This window comes from Zonotrichia albicollis, chromosome 23, assembly GCF_047830755.1.
Source record: "Zonotrichia albicollis isolate bZonAlb1 chromosome 23, bZonAlb1.hap1, whole genome shotgun sequence".
NCBI lineage: Eukaryota > Metazoa > Chordata > Aves > Passeriformes > Passerellidae > Zonotrichia > Zonotrichia albicollis.
Window position 1 is genome coordinate 910,231 of NC_133841.1, and position 19,802 is coordinate 930,032.

The 19,802-nt window shown below is 57.2% G+C and overlaps 2 protein-coding genes and 1 long non-coding RNA gene across 12 annotated transcripts in view; all 3 read right to left on the reverse strand.

The window, feature by feature from the left end:
• Positions 1 to 20: 20 nt before the first annotated feature.
• PHOSPHO1 (phosphoethanolamine/phosphocholine phosphatase 1) lies at positions 21 to 7,881 on the reverse strand. 2 transcript variants are annotated; one of them, XM_074557552.1, is made up of 3 exons: positions 4,263 to 4,910; positions 3,432 to 3,500; positions 21 to 1,022 (listed from the first exon to the last, which is right to left on the reverse strand). In XM_074557552.1, the coding sequence occupies exons 1-3, from the start codon at positions 4,422 to 4,424 to the stop codon at positions 267 to 269; spliced, it is 987 nt and encodes a 328-aa protein (XP_074413653.1). In that variant the 5' UTR covers positions 4,425 to 4,910; the 3' UTR covers positions 21 to 266. The 2 variants fall into 2 exon arrangements, with proteins under 2 accessions (XP_074413653.1, XP_074413654.1); XM_074557553.1 differs by lacking the exon at positions 4,263 to 4,910 and adding an exon at positions 7,663 to 7,881 and having other exon boundaries at positions 25 to 1,022.
• Positions 7,882 to 11,635: 3,754 nt separating this feature from the next.
• On the reverse strand, positions 11,636 to 15,381 carry LOC141731581 (uncharacterized). Its single transcript, XR_012583627.1, has 2 exons — positions 13,446 to 15,381; positions 11,636 to 13,387 (listed from the first exon to the last, which is right to left on the reverse strand). It is a non-coding gene; the product is annotated as an uncharacterized LOC141731581 (long non-coding RNA).
• A 10-nt stretch (positions 15,382 to 15,391) lies between these two features.
• Positions 15,392 to 19,802, reverse strand: part of ZNF652 (zinc finger protein 652) — a 33,514-nt gene continuing 29,103 nt past the window's right edge. The window contains exons 6-8 of one of the 9 annotated variants that reach the window (XR_012583625.1): positions 16,406 to 17,293; positions 16,094 to 16,170; positions 15,392 to 16,016 (exon numbers count right to left, since the gene is read on the reverse strand). Coding sequence is in view for 1 of the 9 variants with exons in the window: in XM_074557927.1 (XP_074414028.1) it covers positions 16,725 to 17,293 (569 nt within the window). In the remaining 8 variants the exon portion in view is untranslated. Of the gene's footprint in view, positions 16,017 to 16,054; positions 16,248 to 16,287; positions 16,307 to 16,366; positions 17,294 to 19,802 lie in introns of those variants that run through there. The other 8 variants (XR_012583624.1, XR_012583622.1, XR_012583621.1 and 5 more) reach the window with 8 other exon arrangements.

Below are 19,802 nucleotides of genomic sequence, written 5' to 3' on the forward strand. Positions count from 1 at the left end.
GGAGCCGGGCCCAGAGCTGGGAACGGAGCCGGGAAAGGCAGAGGAACATCCCAGGAACGGAGTTGGGAAAGGCAAGAGAACATCCCGGGAAAGGGAGAGGAACATCCCAGGAATGGAGTTGGGAAAGGCAGGAGAACATCCCGGGAATGGAGCCGGGAAAAGTGGGAGAACATCCCGGGAAAGGCAGAGGAACATCCCAGGAATGGAGCCAGGAAAGGCAGAAGAACATCCCAGAACGGAGCCGTGCCCGGAGCCGCCTCCCTCGCTCAGCACTTCTTGCGCAGCAGCTCCTGCAGGTACCGCGCCACCTCCACCGCCGACTCCCAGGGCACCACGGCGGCCCGGAACGCGCCCGGCTGCTTCTCCTGGCTCTCCTGGATCAGCCTGTGCATGGGGTAGCCCTTCCTGGGGAACGCCACGTCCGCCGCCGTCAGCGTCCCGGCCGGGCAGAAGTCGTTGGCGCCGTCGCCCACGTAGAGCACGCGCTGGAACTCGACGTCCTCGCGCGCCCGCTCGGCCAGGTACTCGGCCAGGATCTTGGCCTTGCACATGTTGGCCGGGCAGCGCAGGCACTTGTGGCTGTGGTAGGGCCCCAGCGTGAGCACGCCGCGCCGGTCCAGGCTGGCCGGGTTGCTGAACACCTTGCGGAAGAGCGAGCGGGCGCCGGCCGCGCGCAGCTTGGCCTCGATGCCGAAGGTGTTGGCGTCGGAGATGAGCACGATCTCCAAGAGCTCCTGGTGCTTGGAGAGCAGCTGGAAGAGCTCGGCCATGCCCGGCGCCAGCGGGATGCGCTCGTAGGCGGCGCGCAGCTCGGCCGGGCGCACGCCCTGCTCGCCCAGGAAGGCCAGCACGCGCCGCATGTGCTCGTTGTAGCCGCCGGCCGCCGGGCTGTGCCGCAGCCGCTCGGGCAGCGCCCGGCCCCGCACCACCGAGTCGTCGCTGTTCTCGTCCACGATGGTCTCGTCAAAGTCAAACACCAGCAGGAAACGCGGCGGCGCCCGCGGGCCGGCCATGCCCACGCCCTGCGCGGGACGGACAGACGGACAGAACGCGGTGTTACTGGGGCGTGTGATGGACGGACAGACAGACAGACAGACAGCGGTGTTATTGGGGGTGGGATGGACAGACAGACAGACAGCGGTGTTATTGGGGCATGGGATGGACAGACAGACAGCGGTGTTATTGGGGTGTGGGATGGACAGACAGACAGACAGACAGCGGTGTTATTGGGGGGGTGGGATGGACAGACAGACAGACAGACACTGGTGTTGCTGGGGGGTGGGATGGACACTGGTGTCATTGGGGTGTGGGATGGACAGACAGACAGACACTGGTGTTACTGGGGGGTGGGATGGACAGACAGACAGACAGACAGCGGTGTTACTGGGGGTGGGATGGACAGACAGACAGACACCGGTGTTACTGGGGCGTGCGATGGACAGACAGACAGACAGACAGACAGCGGTGTTATTGGGGGTGGGATGGACAGACAGACAGACACCGGTGTTACTGGGGGTGGGATGGACAGACAGACAGACAGACAGCGGTGTTATTGGGGTGTGGGATGGACAGACAGACAGACAGCGGTGTTATTGGGGTGTGGGATGGACAGACAGACAGACAGACAGTGGTGTTACTGGGGGTGGGATGGACAGACAGACAGACAGACAGCGGTGTTATTGGGGTGTGGGATGGACAGACAGACGGACAGACAGACAGCGGTGTTATTGGGGCGTGCGATGGACAGACAGACAGACAGACAGACAGCGGTGTTACTGGGGGTGGGATGGACAGACAGACAGACAGCGGTGTTATTGGGGCATGGGATGGACAGACAGACAGCGGTGTTATTGGGGTGTGGGATGGACAGACAGACAGACAGACAGTGGTGTTATTGGGGCGTGGGATGGACAGACAGACAGACAGACACCGGTGTTACTGGGGGGTGGGATGGACACTGGTGTCATTGGGGCGTGGGATGGACAGACAGACAGACAGCGGTGTTATTGGGGTGTGGGATGGACAGACAGACAGACAGACAGACAGCAGTGTTATTCAGGGGTGGGATGGACACTGGTGTCATTGGGGCGTGGGATGGACAGACAGACAGACAGACAGTGGTGTTATTGGGGCGTGCGATGGACAGACAGACAGATAGACAGACAGCGGTGTTATTGGGGTGTGGGATGGACAGACAGACAGACAGACACCGGTGTTACTGGGGGGTGGGATGGACACTGGTGTCATTGGGGTGTGGGATGGACAGACAGACCCCACTCTTACTGGGACAGACCCTGCTGTTATTGGGGTACAGGACAGACGGACGCTGGGGTTCGTTGTCACCGTCCGTGCCAGGCAGGACAAACCCCGCTGGCCCCGGGCCGGGCCGGGCCGGGCCGGGTTAATCCCGTGCCAGGCCGGCCCCAAAGCCTCATCCTGCCCAGAGCGGGATCGGGATCGGCCCGGGGCTAATCCGGGCCCGAGGGCACCGCGGTCACTGTGCCGGGAGGGGACAGCGCGCCCGGATCAGCCATTTCCGGCCTGGGAAAAGCTCCGGGATCAGCCGGGGCGGGCTCGGACCGGGGACACGCGGGCGGGGACACCTGGGGGGGACACCTGGGGGGGACACCTGGGGGGGACAGCACAGCCCTGCCCGGTCCTCCTGAGCCACCTCTGGGACGGGGGGGACACCGGGGACAGCTGGGACAGAGGGACAGGAGGGACAGAGGGACAGGAGGGACAGAGGGACAGCACAGCCCGGCCCTCCTGTGCCACCTCTGAGACAGGGAGGGACACCGGGGACAACTGGGACAGAGGGACAGAGGGACAGAGGGACAGGAGGGACAGAGGGACAGAGGGACAACCCTGCCTGCTCCTGAGCCACCTCTGGGACAGGGGGGGACACCTGGGACAGAGGGACAGGAGGGACAGAGGGACAGCCCTGCCCGCTCCTGAGCCACCTCTGGGACAGGGGGGGACACCGGGGACAGCTGAGCTGGGACAGAGGGACAGGAGGGACAGAGGGACAGCCCTGCCCTCCTGTGCCACCTCTGGGACAGGGGGGGACACCGGGGACACCTGAGCTGGGACAGAGGGACAGGAGGGACAGAGGGACAGGAGGGACAGAGGGACAGCCCTGCCCGCTCCTGAGCCACCTCTGGGACAGCGGTGACAGCCTGAGGGGTCCAGGGGGCACTTTAGGGACCATTCCTCCCCCAGAGGGCGGAACAAGCCGGGCATTGTTCCCGTTCCCAAGGGGTGCCCGGGGTGGATTTTGGGGTGTCCAGCAGGGCTGGGCCATCCTGGGGATCCCATTCATTCCATGAACCCCAAACCAGCCCTTCCCGGCCGCTCCGGGGTGGAATTCCGGAATTGTGGAACTCGGGGAGCCCCCGGGGTGGCAGCGGTGACCTGGGCACGGTGGCACTGACCTTAAACAGGCATGGCAGCCCCACGGCCTGGCAGCACCTCCTCATGCTGGCACCATCCCGGGCCCAGGGCTGCGGGAAAGAGCGAATTTCGTCAATCCCGGGCAATTCCGTCAATCCCGGAAAATTCCCGAGCCCCGGAGCTTCTGTCCAGGCTGGGGGAACGAGGGGAGAATAAAACCGCGAGGGAACGGCGGGGAAATAAAAACGGGAAGAGAAAAACAGCGAAAGAGGGAAAAAGGGAAGGGAAAAGGAAAGGGAAGGGAAGGGAAAAGGAAAGGGAAGGGAAGGGAAAAGGGAAGGGAAGGGAAGGGAAGGGAAGGGAAGGGAAGGGAAGGGAAGGGAAGGGAAGGGAAGGGAAGGGAAGGGAAGGGAAGGGAAGGGAAGGGAAGGGAAGGGAAGGGAAGGGAAGGGAAGGGAAGGGAAGGGAAGGAAAGGAAAGGAAAGGAAAGGAAAGGAAAGGAAAGGAAAGGAAAGGAAAGGAAAGGAAAGGAAAGGAAAGGAAAGGAAAGGAAAGGAAAGGAAAGGAAAGGAAAGGAAAGGTGCGGAAAGGTGCGGAAAGGAAAGGAAAGGAAAGGAAAGGAAAGGAAAGGAAAGGAAAGGAAAGGAAAGGAAAGGTGCGGAAAGGTGCGGAAAGGTGCGGAAAGGTGCGGAAAGGAAAGGAAAGGAAAGGAAAGGAAAGGAAAGGAAAGGAAAGGAAAGGAAAGGAAAGGAAAGGAAAGGAAAGGAGGGAAAAAGGCCCTGCTCCAACCCCCCCCACCCCGATTTTCTCCCAGGGTAATTCCTAAACGCAGAAATTCTCCGGGAATGAAACCAAAGCGGAATTCTGCCGACCCCTGGTGGTCCCCGGCGAGGGAACCCTCCCCAAAATTCACTTTGCGGCTGGAAATGGGGGAATTGCCGGGCCGGGAGGATCGCGGGGCTCTGTGGAAGGTGATTTGTGGGCATTGCGCTGGATCCCTGCCCGCTCCCGGCTATTTTGGGCACAAACTCCATCCGTGACTCGGCTGGAACAGAAACCCTGCGGCACCTGGCACAGGGAAACGGAGCCCGGGGTGGAACCCGGGCTGGAAATTGTGGAAAAATCCCTTTTTTGTGAGGCCTTGGAGCCGCACGCTGCGTGTTTATTTGCTAAAAAAAGCCCATCAGAACTGCAGGGTTTATTTACAGACAGGATCTGGAGCCAAAAAACGCCACAGCCGGGCTGGGAGCGGCTTCCAAAGGGAAAAAAAATGGGATTGAACAGGAAAGAGGAGCTGGAATTTTGGTCACTGCTTGGTCACTGCCAGCAGCGAGGAAATAACTGGGGATGAAGGCTCAGGGAGGGTCTGTGGGGCTGGGAGGGAGGGGGGACAGAGCCCTGGGGACATTGGGGACATTGGGGTGGGCACGGGGAGTGAAAGTGCCCCAAAAAAACCTCTGGGCCCGAGAAATTGGGGTTGTGGGGTGGGAAAAGTTCCAGGGGCAGGAGCTGGGAGCATCCCCAGATGCGGCTGCAGGAGCTGCTCCCCAAAAACGGCCCCAAAACCAGCCCAAACCTGTCCCAAAACCGTCCCAAACCTGTCCCAAAATCAGTCCCAAACCTGTCCCAAAATCAGTCCCAAACCTGTCCCAAAACCAGCCCCAAATCTGTCCCAAAAACAGCGCCAAACCTGTCCCAAAACCGTCCCAAACCTGTCCCAAAAACAGCCCCAAACCTGTCCCAAACCTGCCCCAAAAACGGCTCCAAGCCCGCCCCAAAACAGCCCCAAAACCAGCCCCAAACCTGTCCCCAAAACAGCCCCAAACCTGTCCCAAAACCAGCCCCAAACCTGTCCCAAAATCAGCCCCAAACCTGTCCCAAAACCACCCCCAAACCTGGCCCAAACCTGCCCCAAAAACGGCTCCAAACCCGCCCCAAAACTGTCCCAAAATCAACCCCAAACCCACCCCAAAACCGGCCCCAAATCTGTCCCAAAACCGCCCCAAAACAGCCCCAAACCCGCGATAAATGGCATCAAAACAGGCCCCAGAACCGGAGCCAGGATTGTCTGGGGACTGAGTTCCCGTGGGTTATTTCGGGATTTAAATCCTCTGAGGGCTGGGGGGGCTCCGGGCATCCCAAAAAACCCCAAAATCCTCAGGATGTGGGCAAGGAAATCCCACCCCAACAAAGCAGAGCTCAGCCCGGGGTCTGCAATTCCCAATGGGGCAGAAGGAAGGGAAATCCCGGTGGGAGAAAATCCCGAATTTTGGTGCGGGATTGGGCAAAGGAAAGGGAATCCCGCTGGGAGAAAATCCCGAATTTTGGTGCGGGATGGGGGTGAAGAAAAGGAAATCCCGGCGGGAGAAAATCCCAGATTTTGGTGCGGGATTGGGCAGAAGGAAGGGAAATCCTAGTGGGAGAAAATCCCGAATTTCGGTGCGGGAAGGGAAATCCCGGTGGGAGTGAATCCCGAATTTCGGTGCGGGATGGGGGTGAAGAAAAGGAAATCCCGGCGGGAGAAAATCCCAGATTTTGGTGCAGGATGAAGCAAAGGGAAGTGAAATCCCGGTGGGAGTGAATCCCGAATTTCGGTGCGGGATGGGGGTGAAGAAAAGGAAATCCCGGCGGGAGAAAATCCCAGATTTTGGTGCAGGATGAAGCAAAGGGAAGTGAAATCCCGGCGGGAGAAAATCCCGAATTTTGGTGCGGGAAGGGAAATCCCGGCGGGAGCGAATCCCGAATTTCGGTGCGGGATTGGGGAGAGGGAAAGGAAATCCCGGTGGGAGAAAATCCCAGACTTTGGTGCAGGATGAAGCAAAGGGAAGGGAAATCCCGGCGGGAGAAAATCCCGAATTTCGGTGCGGGAAGGGAAATCCCGGCGGGAGCGAATCCCGAATTTCGGTGCGGGATGGGGGAGCCGCGAGCGCCTTCCCGTAAATAAAAGGGGCTCCCCTGGGAAGCGAAGCAGCCGCGTTTTCCCCCAAAAAAGCGGAGCCGGAGGGACGGGAAACAAACGGGAAAACGGGAAAATGGCTCAGGGATCGAGGTTTCACCTCCCCGAGCTCGGGCTGCGGGAGGGAAAGCGCCGGGAAATGCCGGGATCGTTTCCCGGTGCGGTTCGTGCCCCGGTTTCGGGGTTTTGGGGATTTCTGTGCCCAGAACCGAGCGAGGAGGGGCCGGAGCCGCCCGCGCCCTCCCGGTGCCCCGAAACCGGCACCGAACCCGGAGAGGAGCGGGACCGGGGAGCCGGGACCGGGAATTGCCGGCCCTGGAAGCGCCGGTACCGGGAGCGTTCCCGGAGCCGGGAAGTGCCGGGATACCGGAGAATTCCGCCCCCCGCGCTCTCTGCCCGTGCCCGGTCCGGAGGTTTTTAACCCCAAATTTTGGTGCGCGGAACGTTCGGGTTTTTACCGAACTCCGACCCAACTCCTGCCCTGGAGCGAGCTCCAGCTCCGGGGCGGAATTCCCGGGAAACCGAGCGGGGAGAGAACCGGGACCGGGACACGATCCCGCCGCCGCTGGAATTAAACCCGAAAGAGCAGGAAATGCGGGAATTAACGGGAATTAACGGGAATTCCCGGTAAGGAGCGCTCGGAGCGGGTCCCGCCAGCCCCGGGTTCCCCCCGAATTCCCGGGCTCGGGCTGGGGCGGAGCGCTCCGGGTCACCTCGGGTAACGGGGCTGCTCCGGCTTTCCCGGGTTTGTTTTTCCTGCCGGGAATTGCGGCGTTACCGCAGCCCCGGTTCGGCCCCGAACGCGGCGGTTCGGGGGATCCAGCCCCGGTCCCGGATCCCGCCGGGGATCCCCCGGTGCCACCGGGCTGGCAGCGGCTCCGGTACCGGCACGGCCCCTCCCCGAGCTCCGCGGCTCCTCCCGGTACCGGCGGGGATGAATCGCGGCCGCTCCGTGCCCCGGTGGCACCTCCCGGTACCGGCAGCAGCCGCAGCGGTACCGGCAGGGTCCAACCGGGTGGGGACCGCCCCGGTACCGGCACCATCAGCCCCAGTCACGGCAGGGTCCAACCGTAACAGGACCCCCCCTGTACCGGCAGGAGCCGCCCCGGTACCGGCAGGTCCAACGTTACCGGCACCCCCCGGTACCGGCACCATCCGCTCGGCTCCCGCAGGATCCCGCCGGGTGGGGACCCCCGGTACCGGCACCATCCGATCCCGGCAGGGTCCAGCCGGGGGGACACCCGCCGGTACCGGCAGCAGCCGTTGCGGATCCGGCATCTCCCGGTACCGCCGCGGTGCCGCCTCTCGCTCCTTACCGGGTCGGAACCTGCCGGGAGCGCCCGGCCCGCCCCGGTGCCGGAGAGTGCGGGGGCGGCGCGGGGGCAGCCCGGGCTCGGGGCCGCTCCGGGGCCGCTCCGGGGCCGGTTCGGGGCCGGTTCGGGGCCGGTGCCGCCGCCGGCGCTGCCGCGAGCGCGGCCCCTTTAAAGCGACGCCACCGGGGCCGCGCGGAGCCGCTGCAGTGCGCCGACGTCATCGCCCGCGCGGCCAATGGCGGCGCAGCTTCCCCGCCGCGGAGGGGCGGGCCCAGCTCAGGCCACGCCCCCTTTCCGAGGGGCGGGGGGAGCTGCCCAAAGTTGCCAAATCGGGAAAAAGCAACAAAAACCGCGGTGCCCCCCCCGGGCCCGCTCCGGGCTTGTGGAACCGAGCCCGTCTGGGCAGGGGGAGGTTCTGTCCCCAAAACCAAGCTCGGCGCCGAGTGAGAAAAACGCCCGAATTGTCCCCAAAATAGCGGCGGGCACGGGCGGGGGGGGCCGGTCCGGCCGCAGCGGGCGGGGCCCCCCGGTAATTGTGGGGACCGGGCCGGGAATTGCAGGGTGGCGGTGCCAGGGCTGCCCCGCCCGGGCCCCGGCGCTATCGGGGGGCCGCAGGAGCCGCCGAGATAAAACAAACACCAAAAAATAGCAAAAAACAGCAAAACCACCAAAAATACCGGGGCGGCGCCCTCGGGACACCGGGACAGCCCAGCCCGGCGGGGCAGCGCTCGGCGCTTTGGGTGGTTTTTAATGAAAAGCGTCCCGGAATGCAGAGGCGCGGCCGGGATTGCAGCGGGCGGAGGAGCCGCGGCCGTGCCACGCTGTCCCGAGCCCCACATTCGGGATTTTTGCCCGTTTTTGGTGAATTTCTGTCGCGGAGCGGAGCTCGGGGCCATCCCGGGACCTGCCCTGGGTCCGCTCCGGGCCGGAGGTGCCGACCCTGCCCCAGCGGCGCCTCCGGGGGAACGGCCGGGAATCCTGCGGGGAATCGGGGAATTCTGGCAGGGAATTCCATCAGGGAATCAGGGAATTCTGTCAGGGAATGGGGGAATCCTGCAGGGAATTCCATCAGGGAATCATTGCAGGGAATCCTGTCAGGGAATCATTGCAGGGAATCAGGGAATTCTGGCAGGGAATTCCATCAGGGAATCATTGCAGGGAATCCTGTCAGGGAATTCTGAAAGGGAATCCTGCAGGGAATCAGGGAATCCTGTGAGGGAATCAGAGAATCCTGTCAGGGAATTCCATCAGGGAATGAGGGAATCCTGTCAGGGAATCAGGGAATTCTGTGAGGGAATTAGGGAATTCTGTGAGGAAATCATTGCAGGGCATCCTGTCAGGGAATTCTGATAGGGAATCCTGTCAGGGAGTTCAATCAGGGAATCATTGCAGGGAATCCTGTCAGGAAATCAGGGAATTCTGTCAGGGAATTCCATCAGGGAATGAGGGAATCCTGTCAGGGAATCAGGGAATTCTGTGAGGGAATGAGGGAATTCTGTCGGGAATCCTGTCAGAGAATCCTGACAGGGAATCATTGCAGGGAATCAGGGCATCCCGTCAGGGAATCCTGTTAGGAAATTCTATCAGGGAATCATTGCAGGGAATTCCATCAGGGAATCAGGGAATCCTGTCAGGGAATCCCTGCAGGGAATCAGGGAATCCTGTCAAGGAGTTCAATCAGGGAATCATTGCAGGGAATCCTGTCAGGGAATCAGGGAATCCTGTCAGGGAATTCCATCAGGGAATCATTGCAGGGAATTCTGTGAGGGAATCAGGGAATTCTGTGAGGAAATCATTGCAGGGAATTCTGTCGGGGAATCAGGGAATCCTGTCAGGGAATTCTGATAGGGAATGAGGGAATCCTGTCAGGGAATTCAATCAGGGAATCATTGCAGGGAATCCTGTCAGGGAATTCCATCAGGGAATGAGGGAATCCCGCAGGGAATCAGGGAATTCTGTGAGGGAATCCCTGCAGAGAATCAGGGAATCCTGTCAGGGAATCATTGCAGGGAATTCTGTGAGGGAATCCTGTCAGGGAATAAGGGAATCCTGCAGGGAATCAGGGAATTCTGTCAGGGAATTCAATCAGGGAATCATTGCAGGGAATTCTGTGAGGGAATCCTGTGAGGGAATCATTGCAGGGAATTCTGATAAGGAATCAGGGAATCCTGTCAGGGAATGAGGGAATTCTGTCGGGAATCCTGTCAGAGAATCCTGTCAGGGAATCATTGCAGGGAATTCTGTCAGGGAATTCTGATAGGGAATGAGGGAATCCTGTCAGGGAATTCAATCAGGGAATCATTGCAGGGAATTCTGTCAGGGAATTCTTTCAGGGAATCATTGCAGGAAATTCCATCAGGGAATCATTGCAGGGAATCCTGCAGGGAATCAGGGAATTCTTTCAGGGAATCAGGGAATTCTGTCGGGAATCCTGTCAGAGAATCCTGTTAGGAAATTCTATCAGGGAATTCTGTCAGGGAATCCTGTCAGGGAATCAGGGAATTCTATCAGGAAATCCTGTGAGGGAATCATTGCAGGGAATTCTGTCAGGGAATTCTTTCAGGGAATCATTGCAGGGAATCCCGTCAGGGAATTCTTTTAGGGAATCCTGTCAGGGAATCCTGTGAGGGAATTCTGTCAGGGAATTCTTTCAGGGAATCAGGGAATTCTTTTAGGGAATCCCATCAGGGAATCCTCTCAGGGAATCCTGTCAGGGAATCCCATCAGGGAATCAGGGAATGCTGTCCGGGAATTCTGTCAGGAAATTCTTTTAGGGAATCCCGTCAGGAAATTCTTTTAGGGAATCCCATCAGTGAATCCCATCAGGGAATCCCGTCAGGGAATGCTGTCAGGGAATCAGGGAATGCTGTCCGGGAATTCCTTTCGGGAATTCTGTCAGTGAATCCCATCAGGGAATGCTGTCCGGGAATTCCTTTCGGGAATTCCTTTCCCCCTCCCCAGCCCGGGACTCTCCGGCTCCCCCCGGACATTTCCCCGCCCTGGGGCGGCTCCGAGCGGGACAAAGCAAAGCGGGAACTGCCCGGGGGCTGCTGCGGCTCCCGCCGGGACCCAGCGGGGCAAAACCGTCCCGGGACTATCCCGGATCCATCCCGGGTTAAATCCCAAATTCCCAGGTTAAATCCCAAATTCTGGGGTTAAATCCCCAAATCCTCGGGTTAAATCCCAAACCTTCGGGTTAAATCCCAAACCCTCGGGTTAAATCCCAAATTCTGGGTTAAATCCCAAATTCTGGGTTAAATTCGAAATTCTGGGTTAAATCCCAAACTCCCGGGTTAAATTCGAAATTCTGGGGTTAATCCCAAATTCTGGGTTAAATCCCAAACCCTCGGGTTAAATCCCAGACTCCCGGGTTAAATCCCAAATTCTCGAGTTAAATCCCAAACTCCCGCGTTAAATCCCAAATTCCCGGGTTAAATCCCAAATTCTGGGGTTAAATCCCCAAATCCTCGGGTTAAATCCCAAACTCCCGGGTTAAATCCCAAATTCTGGGGTTAAATCCCAAATTCTCGGGAAAGAATTCCCAGGAAAAGCGTGGGTTCCACAGAGGAATAAAATGGGGAAAAGCAGTTAAATAAAATGAGAAAAAATAAAATAAATGGAGGAAAAAAAAGGAAAATAAACGGGGACAATAAGCCAAAGTAAAGTGGGGGAAAAAAAGCAAAATAAAATGGGGAAAAAGCAAAATAAAATAGGGAAAAAGCAAAATAAAATGGGAAAAAAAGCAAAATAAATGGGGGGGGTGGGAGGCAAAATAAATGGGGACAATAAGGCAAAGTAAACTGGGAAAATAAAGCAAAATAAAATGGGGAAAACGCAAAATAAAACGGGGGAAAAAGCAGCAAAAAACCACAACAAACCCCAGCCTTGAATTTCCTGCCTTTCAACCCAAAATTTCCCAATTTTCCCGCATTTTTTTTATTCTTTGGAAAGGATCCCAGCATCTCACAGCACCGGCAAGAGGGGTTGGAATTTTTAATCTTCTTCCACAGAAAGGAAGTTCATAAATTCTCAGAAAGATCCGATACAGAGCGGAGCTGAAGAGCAGGAAAAAGAAAAAACAAAAAAACCATCCCAGATTCTGGAATTCTTGGAAGAGCGGCCTGGAACGATGAAGGATTTATTGAGGAGGAAAAAATGGCTTTGGAAAACCTGGAACAGAAATCACTGATTGCTCATTTTTTGGGGTTTTTTCAGCATTTAAAAATTGGATTATTCTGGATTATCCTGAGTGGGGAATGGTGAGAATTCCAGGGAATTGCAGCGTTGGGAATTCGGGATTGGAATTTTTTTTCCTGCCAGAGTGGCACAAAAAGGAGAAATCCCCAAGAATTCCCAGGAATTTTCAGGAATTTTCAGGAATTTTCAGGAATTTGGGGTTTGCTGGGCCCTGCTCTGGCAGGGGGAGAGAATTCCTGGATCCAGGGGGAGAAAATCCAACCTGATCCAAACCCAGCCCTTGGAATGGGGCAATTCCCATGGGGACGGCTCCGGCTCCCCATCCTGCACCTGGGATTGCCCCAAAATCCCCAATTCTGGCCCCAAAAACCATCCTGGATTCCTGCCCGGGAACAGCCAGGGCTGTGGGACAGCTCCATCCCAAAAGGTGCCAAAAAACAGGCAGGAATTCTGGGAATTCCCTGTCCCTGATCCCACTGCATTCCCCTTCAGGAATTCCAGAAATTCCCGAATTCCCTGATCTCACTGCATTCCTCTTCCAGGAATTCCCAAATTCCCTGATCCTACTGCACTCCCCTCCCTATAGAAATTCCCAAATTTCCCGAATTTCCTGATCCCACTGCATTCCTCTCAATAGAAATTCCCAAATTTCCTGAATTTCCTGATCCCCTGTATTCTTCTCTATAGAAATTCCCAGTCCCTGATCCCACTGCATTCCCCTTCAGGAATTCCAGAAATTCCCGAATTCCCTAATTCCCCTTCATTCCCCTTCCAAAAATTCCCGAATTTCCTGAATTCCCTGATCCCATTGCATTCCTCTCTATAGGAATTCCCAAATTCCCTGATCCCACTGCATTCCCTGCTCTCAGGAATTCCAAAAATTCCCAAATTCCCTGATTCCACTGCACTGTCCTCTCCAGAAATTCCAGAATTTCCTGAATTCCCTGATCCCACTGCATTCCTCTCAATAGAAATTCCCAAATTTCCCGAATTCCCTGATCCCCCTGCATTCCCCTTCCAGGAATTCCCAAATTCCGTGATCCCACTGCATTCCCCTCAGGAATTCCAGAAATTCCCTAAATCCGGAGCCTTCACCTCCCCCTGCTGGCAGATCCCGCTCTGTCCCGGACCTCCCATTCCCAAATTTCCCCAATTTGCAGGACAAATTCTCTCTTTTTTTTCCTGAACCTCCCATTCCCAAATTTCCCCAATTTGCAGGACAAATTCTCTCTTTTTTTCCTGAACCTCCCATTCCCAAATTTCCCCAATTTGCAGGACAAATTCTCTCTTTTTTACCTGAACCTCCCATTCCCAAATTTTCCCAATTTGCAGGACAAATTCTCTCTTTTTTTCCTGAACCTCCCATTCCCAAATTTCCCCAATTTGCAGGACAAATTCTCTCTTTTTTTCCTGAACCTCCCATTCCCAAATTTCCCCAATTTACAGGACAGAATCTCCCTTTTTTTTCCTGAACCTCCCATTCCCAAATTTCCCCAATTTGCAGGACAAATTCTCTCTTTTTTTCCTGAACCTCCCATTCCCAAATTTCCCAAATTTATAGGACAAATTCTCTCTTTTTTTTCCTGAACCTCCCATTCCCAAATTTCCCCAATTTGCAGGACAAATTCTCTCTTTTTTTCCTGAACCTCCCATTCCCAAATTTCCCCAATTTCCAGGACAGAATTTCCCTCCCAATCCAATTCCCGTCCATCCAATCCTGGATCCACATCCAGCAGGAATATCTGACCCCAACAGCTGAAGAGAAAAGGGAAATAAAATTTAAAAAAAGAACAAAAATAACCCCAAAAAAGCCCTAAAAAATAAATTAAATCCAGAAATCTCCGCAGGGTTTGGGGTGAATTTTCCAGAGAGCTCTGGGGTTTTTTTTCTCCTCTCTTCTCCGAAGCACCTTGGAGTGGTGGGGTTGGGGAATTTGGGAAAAGCATCTTGGAGGAATCACATTGGGGCTGATTATAAAAATTTCTCTATTGTACAACAGAGGTGCAACTACACTGAAAAAAATTACACCGTTTATGGAAATACAATTATTATTATTATTATCATCATCATCATCAGTTTTTTTTTTTTTTTGGCTTTTTTTTGTTTTAGAAACAGACTCTACTAAATAGGATCTATACAAAAAACCTCTAAAATAATTTCTGTAGTAAAATAAAGAAGTGTGTTAGGAGAGCTACACAAAAACAACGGGAGGGGATTTTTTTTTTGTTTTTTTTTTTGCTTTTTTTTCCTTTTTTTTGCTTTTCTGGGTGAACGCTCCGAGCTCGGGGTGCTGAAAGGAATCATTACGTACACAGTGATCATTAATGCTCTGTATTAATTAACTCACAGCCTTTCCCATTAGTACAAAGAGCCCGGGCCCGCCTCCTCTTTGAGGAGAGGGCCAGGATATAAAAGCCAAGCAAAACCTCGTCAGCTGATATGAAATTAGAAAATCCCACCAGGCTCGGCGGCCGGGGCTTAGAAAAGTCACCGGGAAAACACAAATTGGGCATTTCAGTCCTGGGGGGGGAAAGGGGGCAGAGCTGGGCCAGGAGAGGGGCGGGAGGTGGGAGGGGGTCCCGGAACCAGGATGGAACCCAGGATGGAACCCAGGGCTGGATCCCAGAGCCAGAACGGATCCCAGAGCTGGAACCCGGAGCTGGAACCCAGGGCTGGAACCCAGGGCTGGAACCCAGGGCTGGAACCCGGAGCTGGAACCCAGGGCTGGAATGGATCCCAGATCCCAGAGCCAGAATGGAACCCAGGGCTGGAACCCGGAGCTGGAACCCAGGGCTGGAACCCGGAGCTGGAATGGATCCCAGATCCCAGAGCCAGAATGGATGCCAGATCCCAGAGCTGGAACCCAGAGCCAGAATGGATCCCAGAGCTGGAACCCGGAGCTGGATCCCAGAGCTGGAACCCAGAGCCAGATCCAGGACCCAGATCCTGGATCCCAGAGCCAGAATGGAACCCAGAGCTGGAACCCAGAGCTGGAACCCAGAGCTGGATCCCAGAGCCAGAATGGATCCCAGATCCCAGAGCTGGAACCCAGAGCTGGATCCCAGAACCAGATCCAAGACCCAGATCCTGGATCTCAGAGCCAGAATGGATCCCAGAGCTGGATCCCATATCCCAGATCCAGAATGGATCCCAGATCCCAGAGCTGGAACCCAGATCCCAGAGCCAGAGTGGATCTCAAACCCAGACTGGATCCCTGAGTCAGATCCTGAATCCCAGAGCCAGATCCCAGAGCTGGATCCCAGAGCCAGACTGGATCCCAGAGCTGGGTCCCAGATCTCAGAGCCAGATCCAAGACCCAGATCCTGGATCCCAGAGCCAGAATGGAACCCAGAGCTGGAACCCAGATCCCAGAGCCAGAATGGATCCCAGAGCTGGAACCCAGATCCCAGAACTGGATCCAAGATCCAGATCCTGAATCCCAGACCCAGATTGGACCCCAAAGCTGGGTCCTGGATCCCAAGCATGGTATGGGGTTGCAGAAGGGCAGATCCCATCCTGGATCCTGGATCCGGACCCCAATCCCGGATCCCAGATCCAGATCCCATCCCAGATCCAGACCCCAGTCCCGGATTCCAGGCCCAGATCCCATCCTGGATCCCAGATCCACAGCCCGTGTCCGTGGGGCTGTGCCAGCCTGGCCTCGCCCAGGTGTGCCCGTGGTGGTTCTGGGGCTCTGTCCCGTCCCAGATCCCAAACCGGGACCCCAAGCACGAAGTGGGGCGGCAGGAGAGCAGATCCAGATCCCAAACGTGGATCCCAGATCCCAAACGTGGCTCCCAGGTCCCTGATCCCAGCCCGTGTCAGTGTGGCTGTGCCAGGCCGGGCTCACCCAGGTGCCACAGGATGCCCTTGCTGTGGTTCAGGGTCTCGATGCCATCCCAGAGCCCGATTCCGTGCCAGCCCCTGATCCCAGAGGGGCTGTGCCAGGCTGGCCTTGTCCAGGTGCTGCAGGAAGCCGTGCCCATGGCCATGCCAGTGCAATCCCATCCCAGCTCCCACACCTGGATCCCAGGTGCCAGCTGTTGTCAGTGTGGCCGTGCCAGGCTGGTCTTGTCCAGGTGCTGCAGGAAGCCGTGCCCAAGTCCAATCCCATGCTAGATCCCATCCCAGATCCCAAACCTGGATCCCAGCCCCCAAACCTTGGTGCCAGTTCCCATTCTGGATCCCAGCTCCCATTCTGGATGCCAGCTCCCATTCTGGATCCCAGATCCCAAACCTGGGTGCCAGCTCCCATTCTGGATGCCAGCTCCCATTCTGGATCCCAGATCCCAAACCTGGGTGCCAGCTCCCATTCTGGATCCCAGCTCCCATTCTGGATGCCAGCTCCCATTCTGGATGCCAGCTCCCAAACCTGGATCCCAGCTCCCATTCTGGATGCCAGCTCCCAAACCTGGATCCCAGCTCCCAAACCTTGGTGCCAGCTCCCATTCTGGATGCCAGCTCCCAAACCTGGATCCCAGCTCCCACACCTGGGTGCCAGCTCCCAAACCTTGGTGCCAGCTCCCATTCTGGATCCCAGCTCCCACACCTGGGTGCCAGCTCCCATTCTGGATGCCAGCTCCCACACCTGGGTGCCAGCTGGTGTCAGTGCAGCTGTGCCAGGCTGGTCCTGTGCAGGCACCACAGGAAGCTGTGCCCATGACCATGGTGGTCCAATTCCATGCCTGATCCAAGCCCAGAGCCCATCCTGGATCCCACACCTGGGTGCCAGCCGCTGCTCCGGGTGCTGCAGGAAGCCATCCCTGCCATGCCCGTGCCCGTGCCCGTGCCCACGGCAGCTCAATCCCCTCCCAGCTCCGTGTCCCAGCTCCCAAACCTGGATGCCAGGTGCCAGGTGCCGGGCGCTGTCAGTGCGGCTGCGCGGGGCCGCCCTTGTCCAGGTGCCGCAGGAACCCATCCCCGCTGTGCCCATGCCCATGGCCGTGCCCATGGCCGTGCCCGCGGTGGTTCAGCGGCTCGCTCTTGAACAGGGCGGGCGGCGGCGGCAGGTGCGGCACGGGGGGCACGGGCAGGTGCTGCTGCTGCTGCTGCTGCTGCTGCTGCTGCTGCCCGTGGTGGTGCCCGTGGTGGTGCCCGTGCGGCGGCGGCGGCAGCGCCAGCGCTCCGTACGGGTGCGGCACCGGGCGCGGCGGCGCCGCCGGGCCCAGCGGCAGCCCCAGCGCGGCGCCCGCGGCCGCAGGGGCCGGGCAGGGCGCGGGCAGCGCCGCGGGCACGGCGGGGCCGGGGCTGGTGCCGGGGCTGGTGACGCGGAAACATTTCTCCTTGTGCGCCTTGAGCATGTTGGAGAAGCGGAAGCGCTGCCCGCACACGTCGCACGGGTACGGCTTCTCGCCCGTGTGCGTGCGCCGGTGCCGCTTCATGTTGGGCCGGCTCGTGAAGCTCTTGCCGCAGATCTCGCAGATGAACGGCTTCTCTCCTGCCGGGGACACCATGCGGGAACGGGGGGTCAGGGAGCCTGGGAACCCCCCTGGGACAGGGAGAGCCCTGGGAAAATCACCTGAGCCATGGAGAACCCCCTGGGATAATCACCTGAGCCATGGAGAACCCTCTGAGCTATGGAGAACCACCTGGGAGCCCTTGGGAGAATACCTGAGCCATGGCAAACTCCCTGAGCCATGGAGAGCCCTGGGAAAATCACCTGATCTCTGGGGAAATCACCTGAGCCATGGAGAACCCTCTGAGCCATGGAGAACCTCCTGAGCCATGGAGAGCCCTGGGAAAATCACCTGAGCCATGGAGAAGCCTCTGAGCTATGGAGAACCACCTGGGATAATCACCTGAGCTATGGAGAACTCTGGGAGATCCTCTGAGCCCTGGAGAATGCTGTAAAAATCCCTTGATCCCTGGGGAGCCCTGGGAAAATTACCTGAGCTCTGGGTAAATCACCTGAGCTCTGGGAGAACCCTCTGAGCCATGGCAAACTCCCTGAGCCATGGAAAACCCCCTGAAAAAGTCCCCTGATCCATGGAGAGCCCCCTGAACCACGGAGAACCACCTGGGATAATCACCTGAGCCATGGAGAGCACCCTGAGCCATGGAGAGCCCTGGGAAAATCACCTGAGCTCTGGGAAAATCACCTGAGCTCTGGAGAACCACCTGGGAGAATCACCTGAGCCATGGAGAACCCTCTGAGCTATGGAGAACCCTCTGAGCCATGGATAGCACCCTGACCCATGGAGAGCCCCCTGAACCATGGAGAGCCCTGGGAAAATCACCTGAGCTCTGGGGAAATCACCTGAGCTCTGGGAGAACCCTCTGAGACATGGAGAACCCCCTGGAAAAGTCCCCTGATCCATGGAGAGCCCCCTGAACCATGGAGAACCACCTGGAATAATCACCTGAGCCATGGAGAACCTCCCTGAGCCATGGAGAGCCCTGGGAAAATCACCTGAGCTCTGGGAAAATCACCTGAGCCCTGGGAGAACCTTCCTGAGCCATGGAGAACACCCTGAACCATGGAGAGCCCTGGGAAAATCACCTGAGCCCTGGAGAACCCTCTGAGCTATGGAGAACCACCTGGGAGCCCTTGGGAGAATCCCTGAGCCATGGCAAACTCCCTGAGCCATGGAGAGCCCTGGGAAAATCACCTGAGCTGTGGGGAAATCACCTGAGCCCTGGAGAACCTTCTGAGCCATGGAGAGCCCCCTGAGCCATGGAGAGCCCTGGGAAAATCACCTGATCTCTGGGGAAATCACCTGAGCCATGGAGAACCACCTGGGATAATCACTTGAGCCATGGAGAACCCCCTGAGCCATGGAGAGCCCCCTGGAAAAGTCCCCTGATCCATGGAGAGCCCCCTGAACCATGGAGAACCACCTGGGATAATCACCTGAGCCATGGAGAGCCCCCCTGAGCCATGGAGAACCACTGGAAAAATCACCTCAGACCTGGGAGAACCCCTGAACCATGGAGAACCTCCCTGAGCCCTGGAGAACCACCTGGGATAATCACCTGAGCTATGGAGAACTCTGGGAGATCCTCTGAGCCCTGGAGAACGCTGTAAAAATCCCTTGATCCCTGGGGAGCCCTGGAGAAATCACCTGAGCCCAGGAGAACCCTGTGAAAATCATCTGATTCCTGGGAGAACCCCTGGAAAAGTCCCCTGATCTCTGGGAAACACCCCTGCCTTTGGGGATCAACGGGGGTTTAGGAAATCCTGGCTCAGTTTGGGTCAGGGTGAAAAGGCTCTGAAATCCTGGCTCAGTTCAGGTTCAGGGCCAAAAGGCTCTGAAATCCTGGCTCAGTTTGGGTTTGGGGCCAAAAGGCTCTGAAATCCTGGGTTTGGGGCCAAATGCTCTGAAATCCTGGCTCGGTTTGAGTTTAGGGCTAAAAGGCTCTGAAATCCTGGCTCAGTTTGGGGCCAAATGCTCTGAAATCCTGGCTCAGTTTGGGTTCAGGGCCAAAAGGCTCTGAAATCCTGGCTCAGTTTGGGGCTAAAAGGCTCTGAAATCCTGGCTCAGTTTGGGGCCAAAAGGCTCTGAAATCCTGGTTCAGTTTAGGTTCAGGGCCAAAAGGCTCTGAAATCCTGGCTCAGTTTGGGGCTAAAAGGCTCTGAAATCCTGGCTCAGTTTAGGTTTGGGGCCAAAAGGCTCTGAAATCCTGGCTCAGTTTGGGTTTGGGGCCAAATGCTCTGAAATCCTGGCTCAGTTTGGGGTCAAATGCTCTGAAATCCTGGCTCAGTGTGGGCTTGGGGCTAAAAGGCTCTGAAATCCTGGCTCAGTTTGAGTTGAGAGTCAAAAGGCTCTGAAATCCTGGCTCAGTTTGGGGCTAAAAGGCTCTGAAATCCTGGCTCAGTTTAGGTTTGGGGCCAAAAGGCTCTGAAATCCTGGCTCAGTTTGGGGCCAAATGCTCTGAAATCCTGGCTCCCCTCAGGGTTTGGGGCCAAAAGGCTCTGAAACCCTGGGTTTAGGGCCAAAATGCTCTGA

Bases quoted from the DNA above. Each gene is read 5' to 3' on its own strand.
- PHOSPHO1 (XM_074557552.1), bottom strand. From the start codon at position 4,424: ATGGAGTTTGTGCCCAAAATAGCCGGGAGCGGGCAGGGATCCAGCGCA. The intron at 3,501-4,262 runs GTCGGCAGAATT...TCTTTCCCGCAG, and splicing joins CTCGCCGGGGACCACCAGGG to CCCTGGGCCCGGGATGGTGC. The intron at 1,023-3,431 runs GTCAGTGCCACC...CGTCCCGCGCAG, and splicing joins GGCTGCCATGCCTGTTTAAG to GGCGTGGGCATGGCCGGCCC.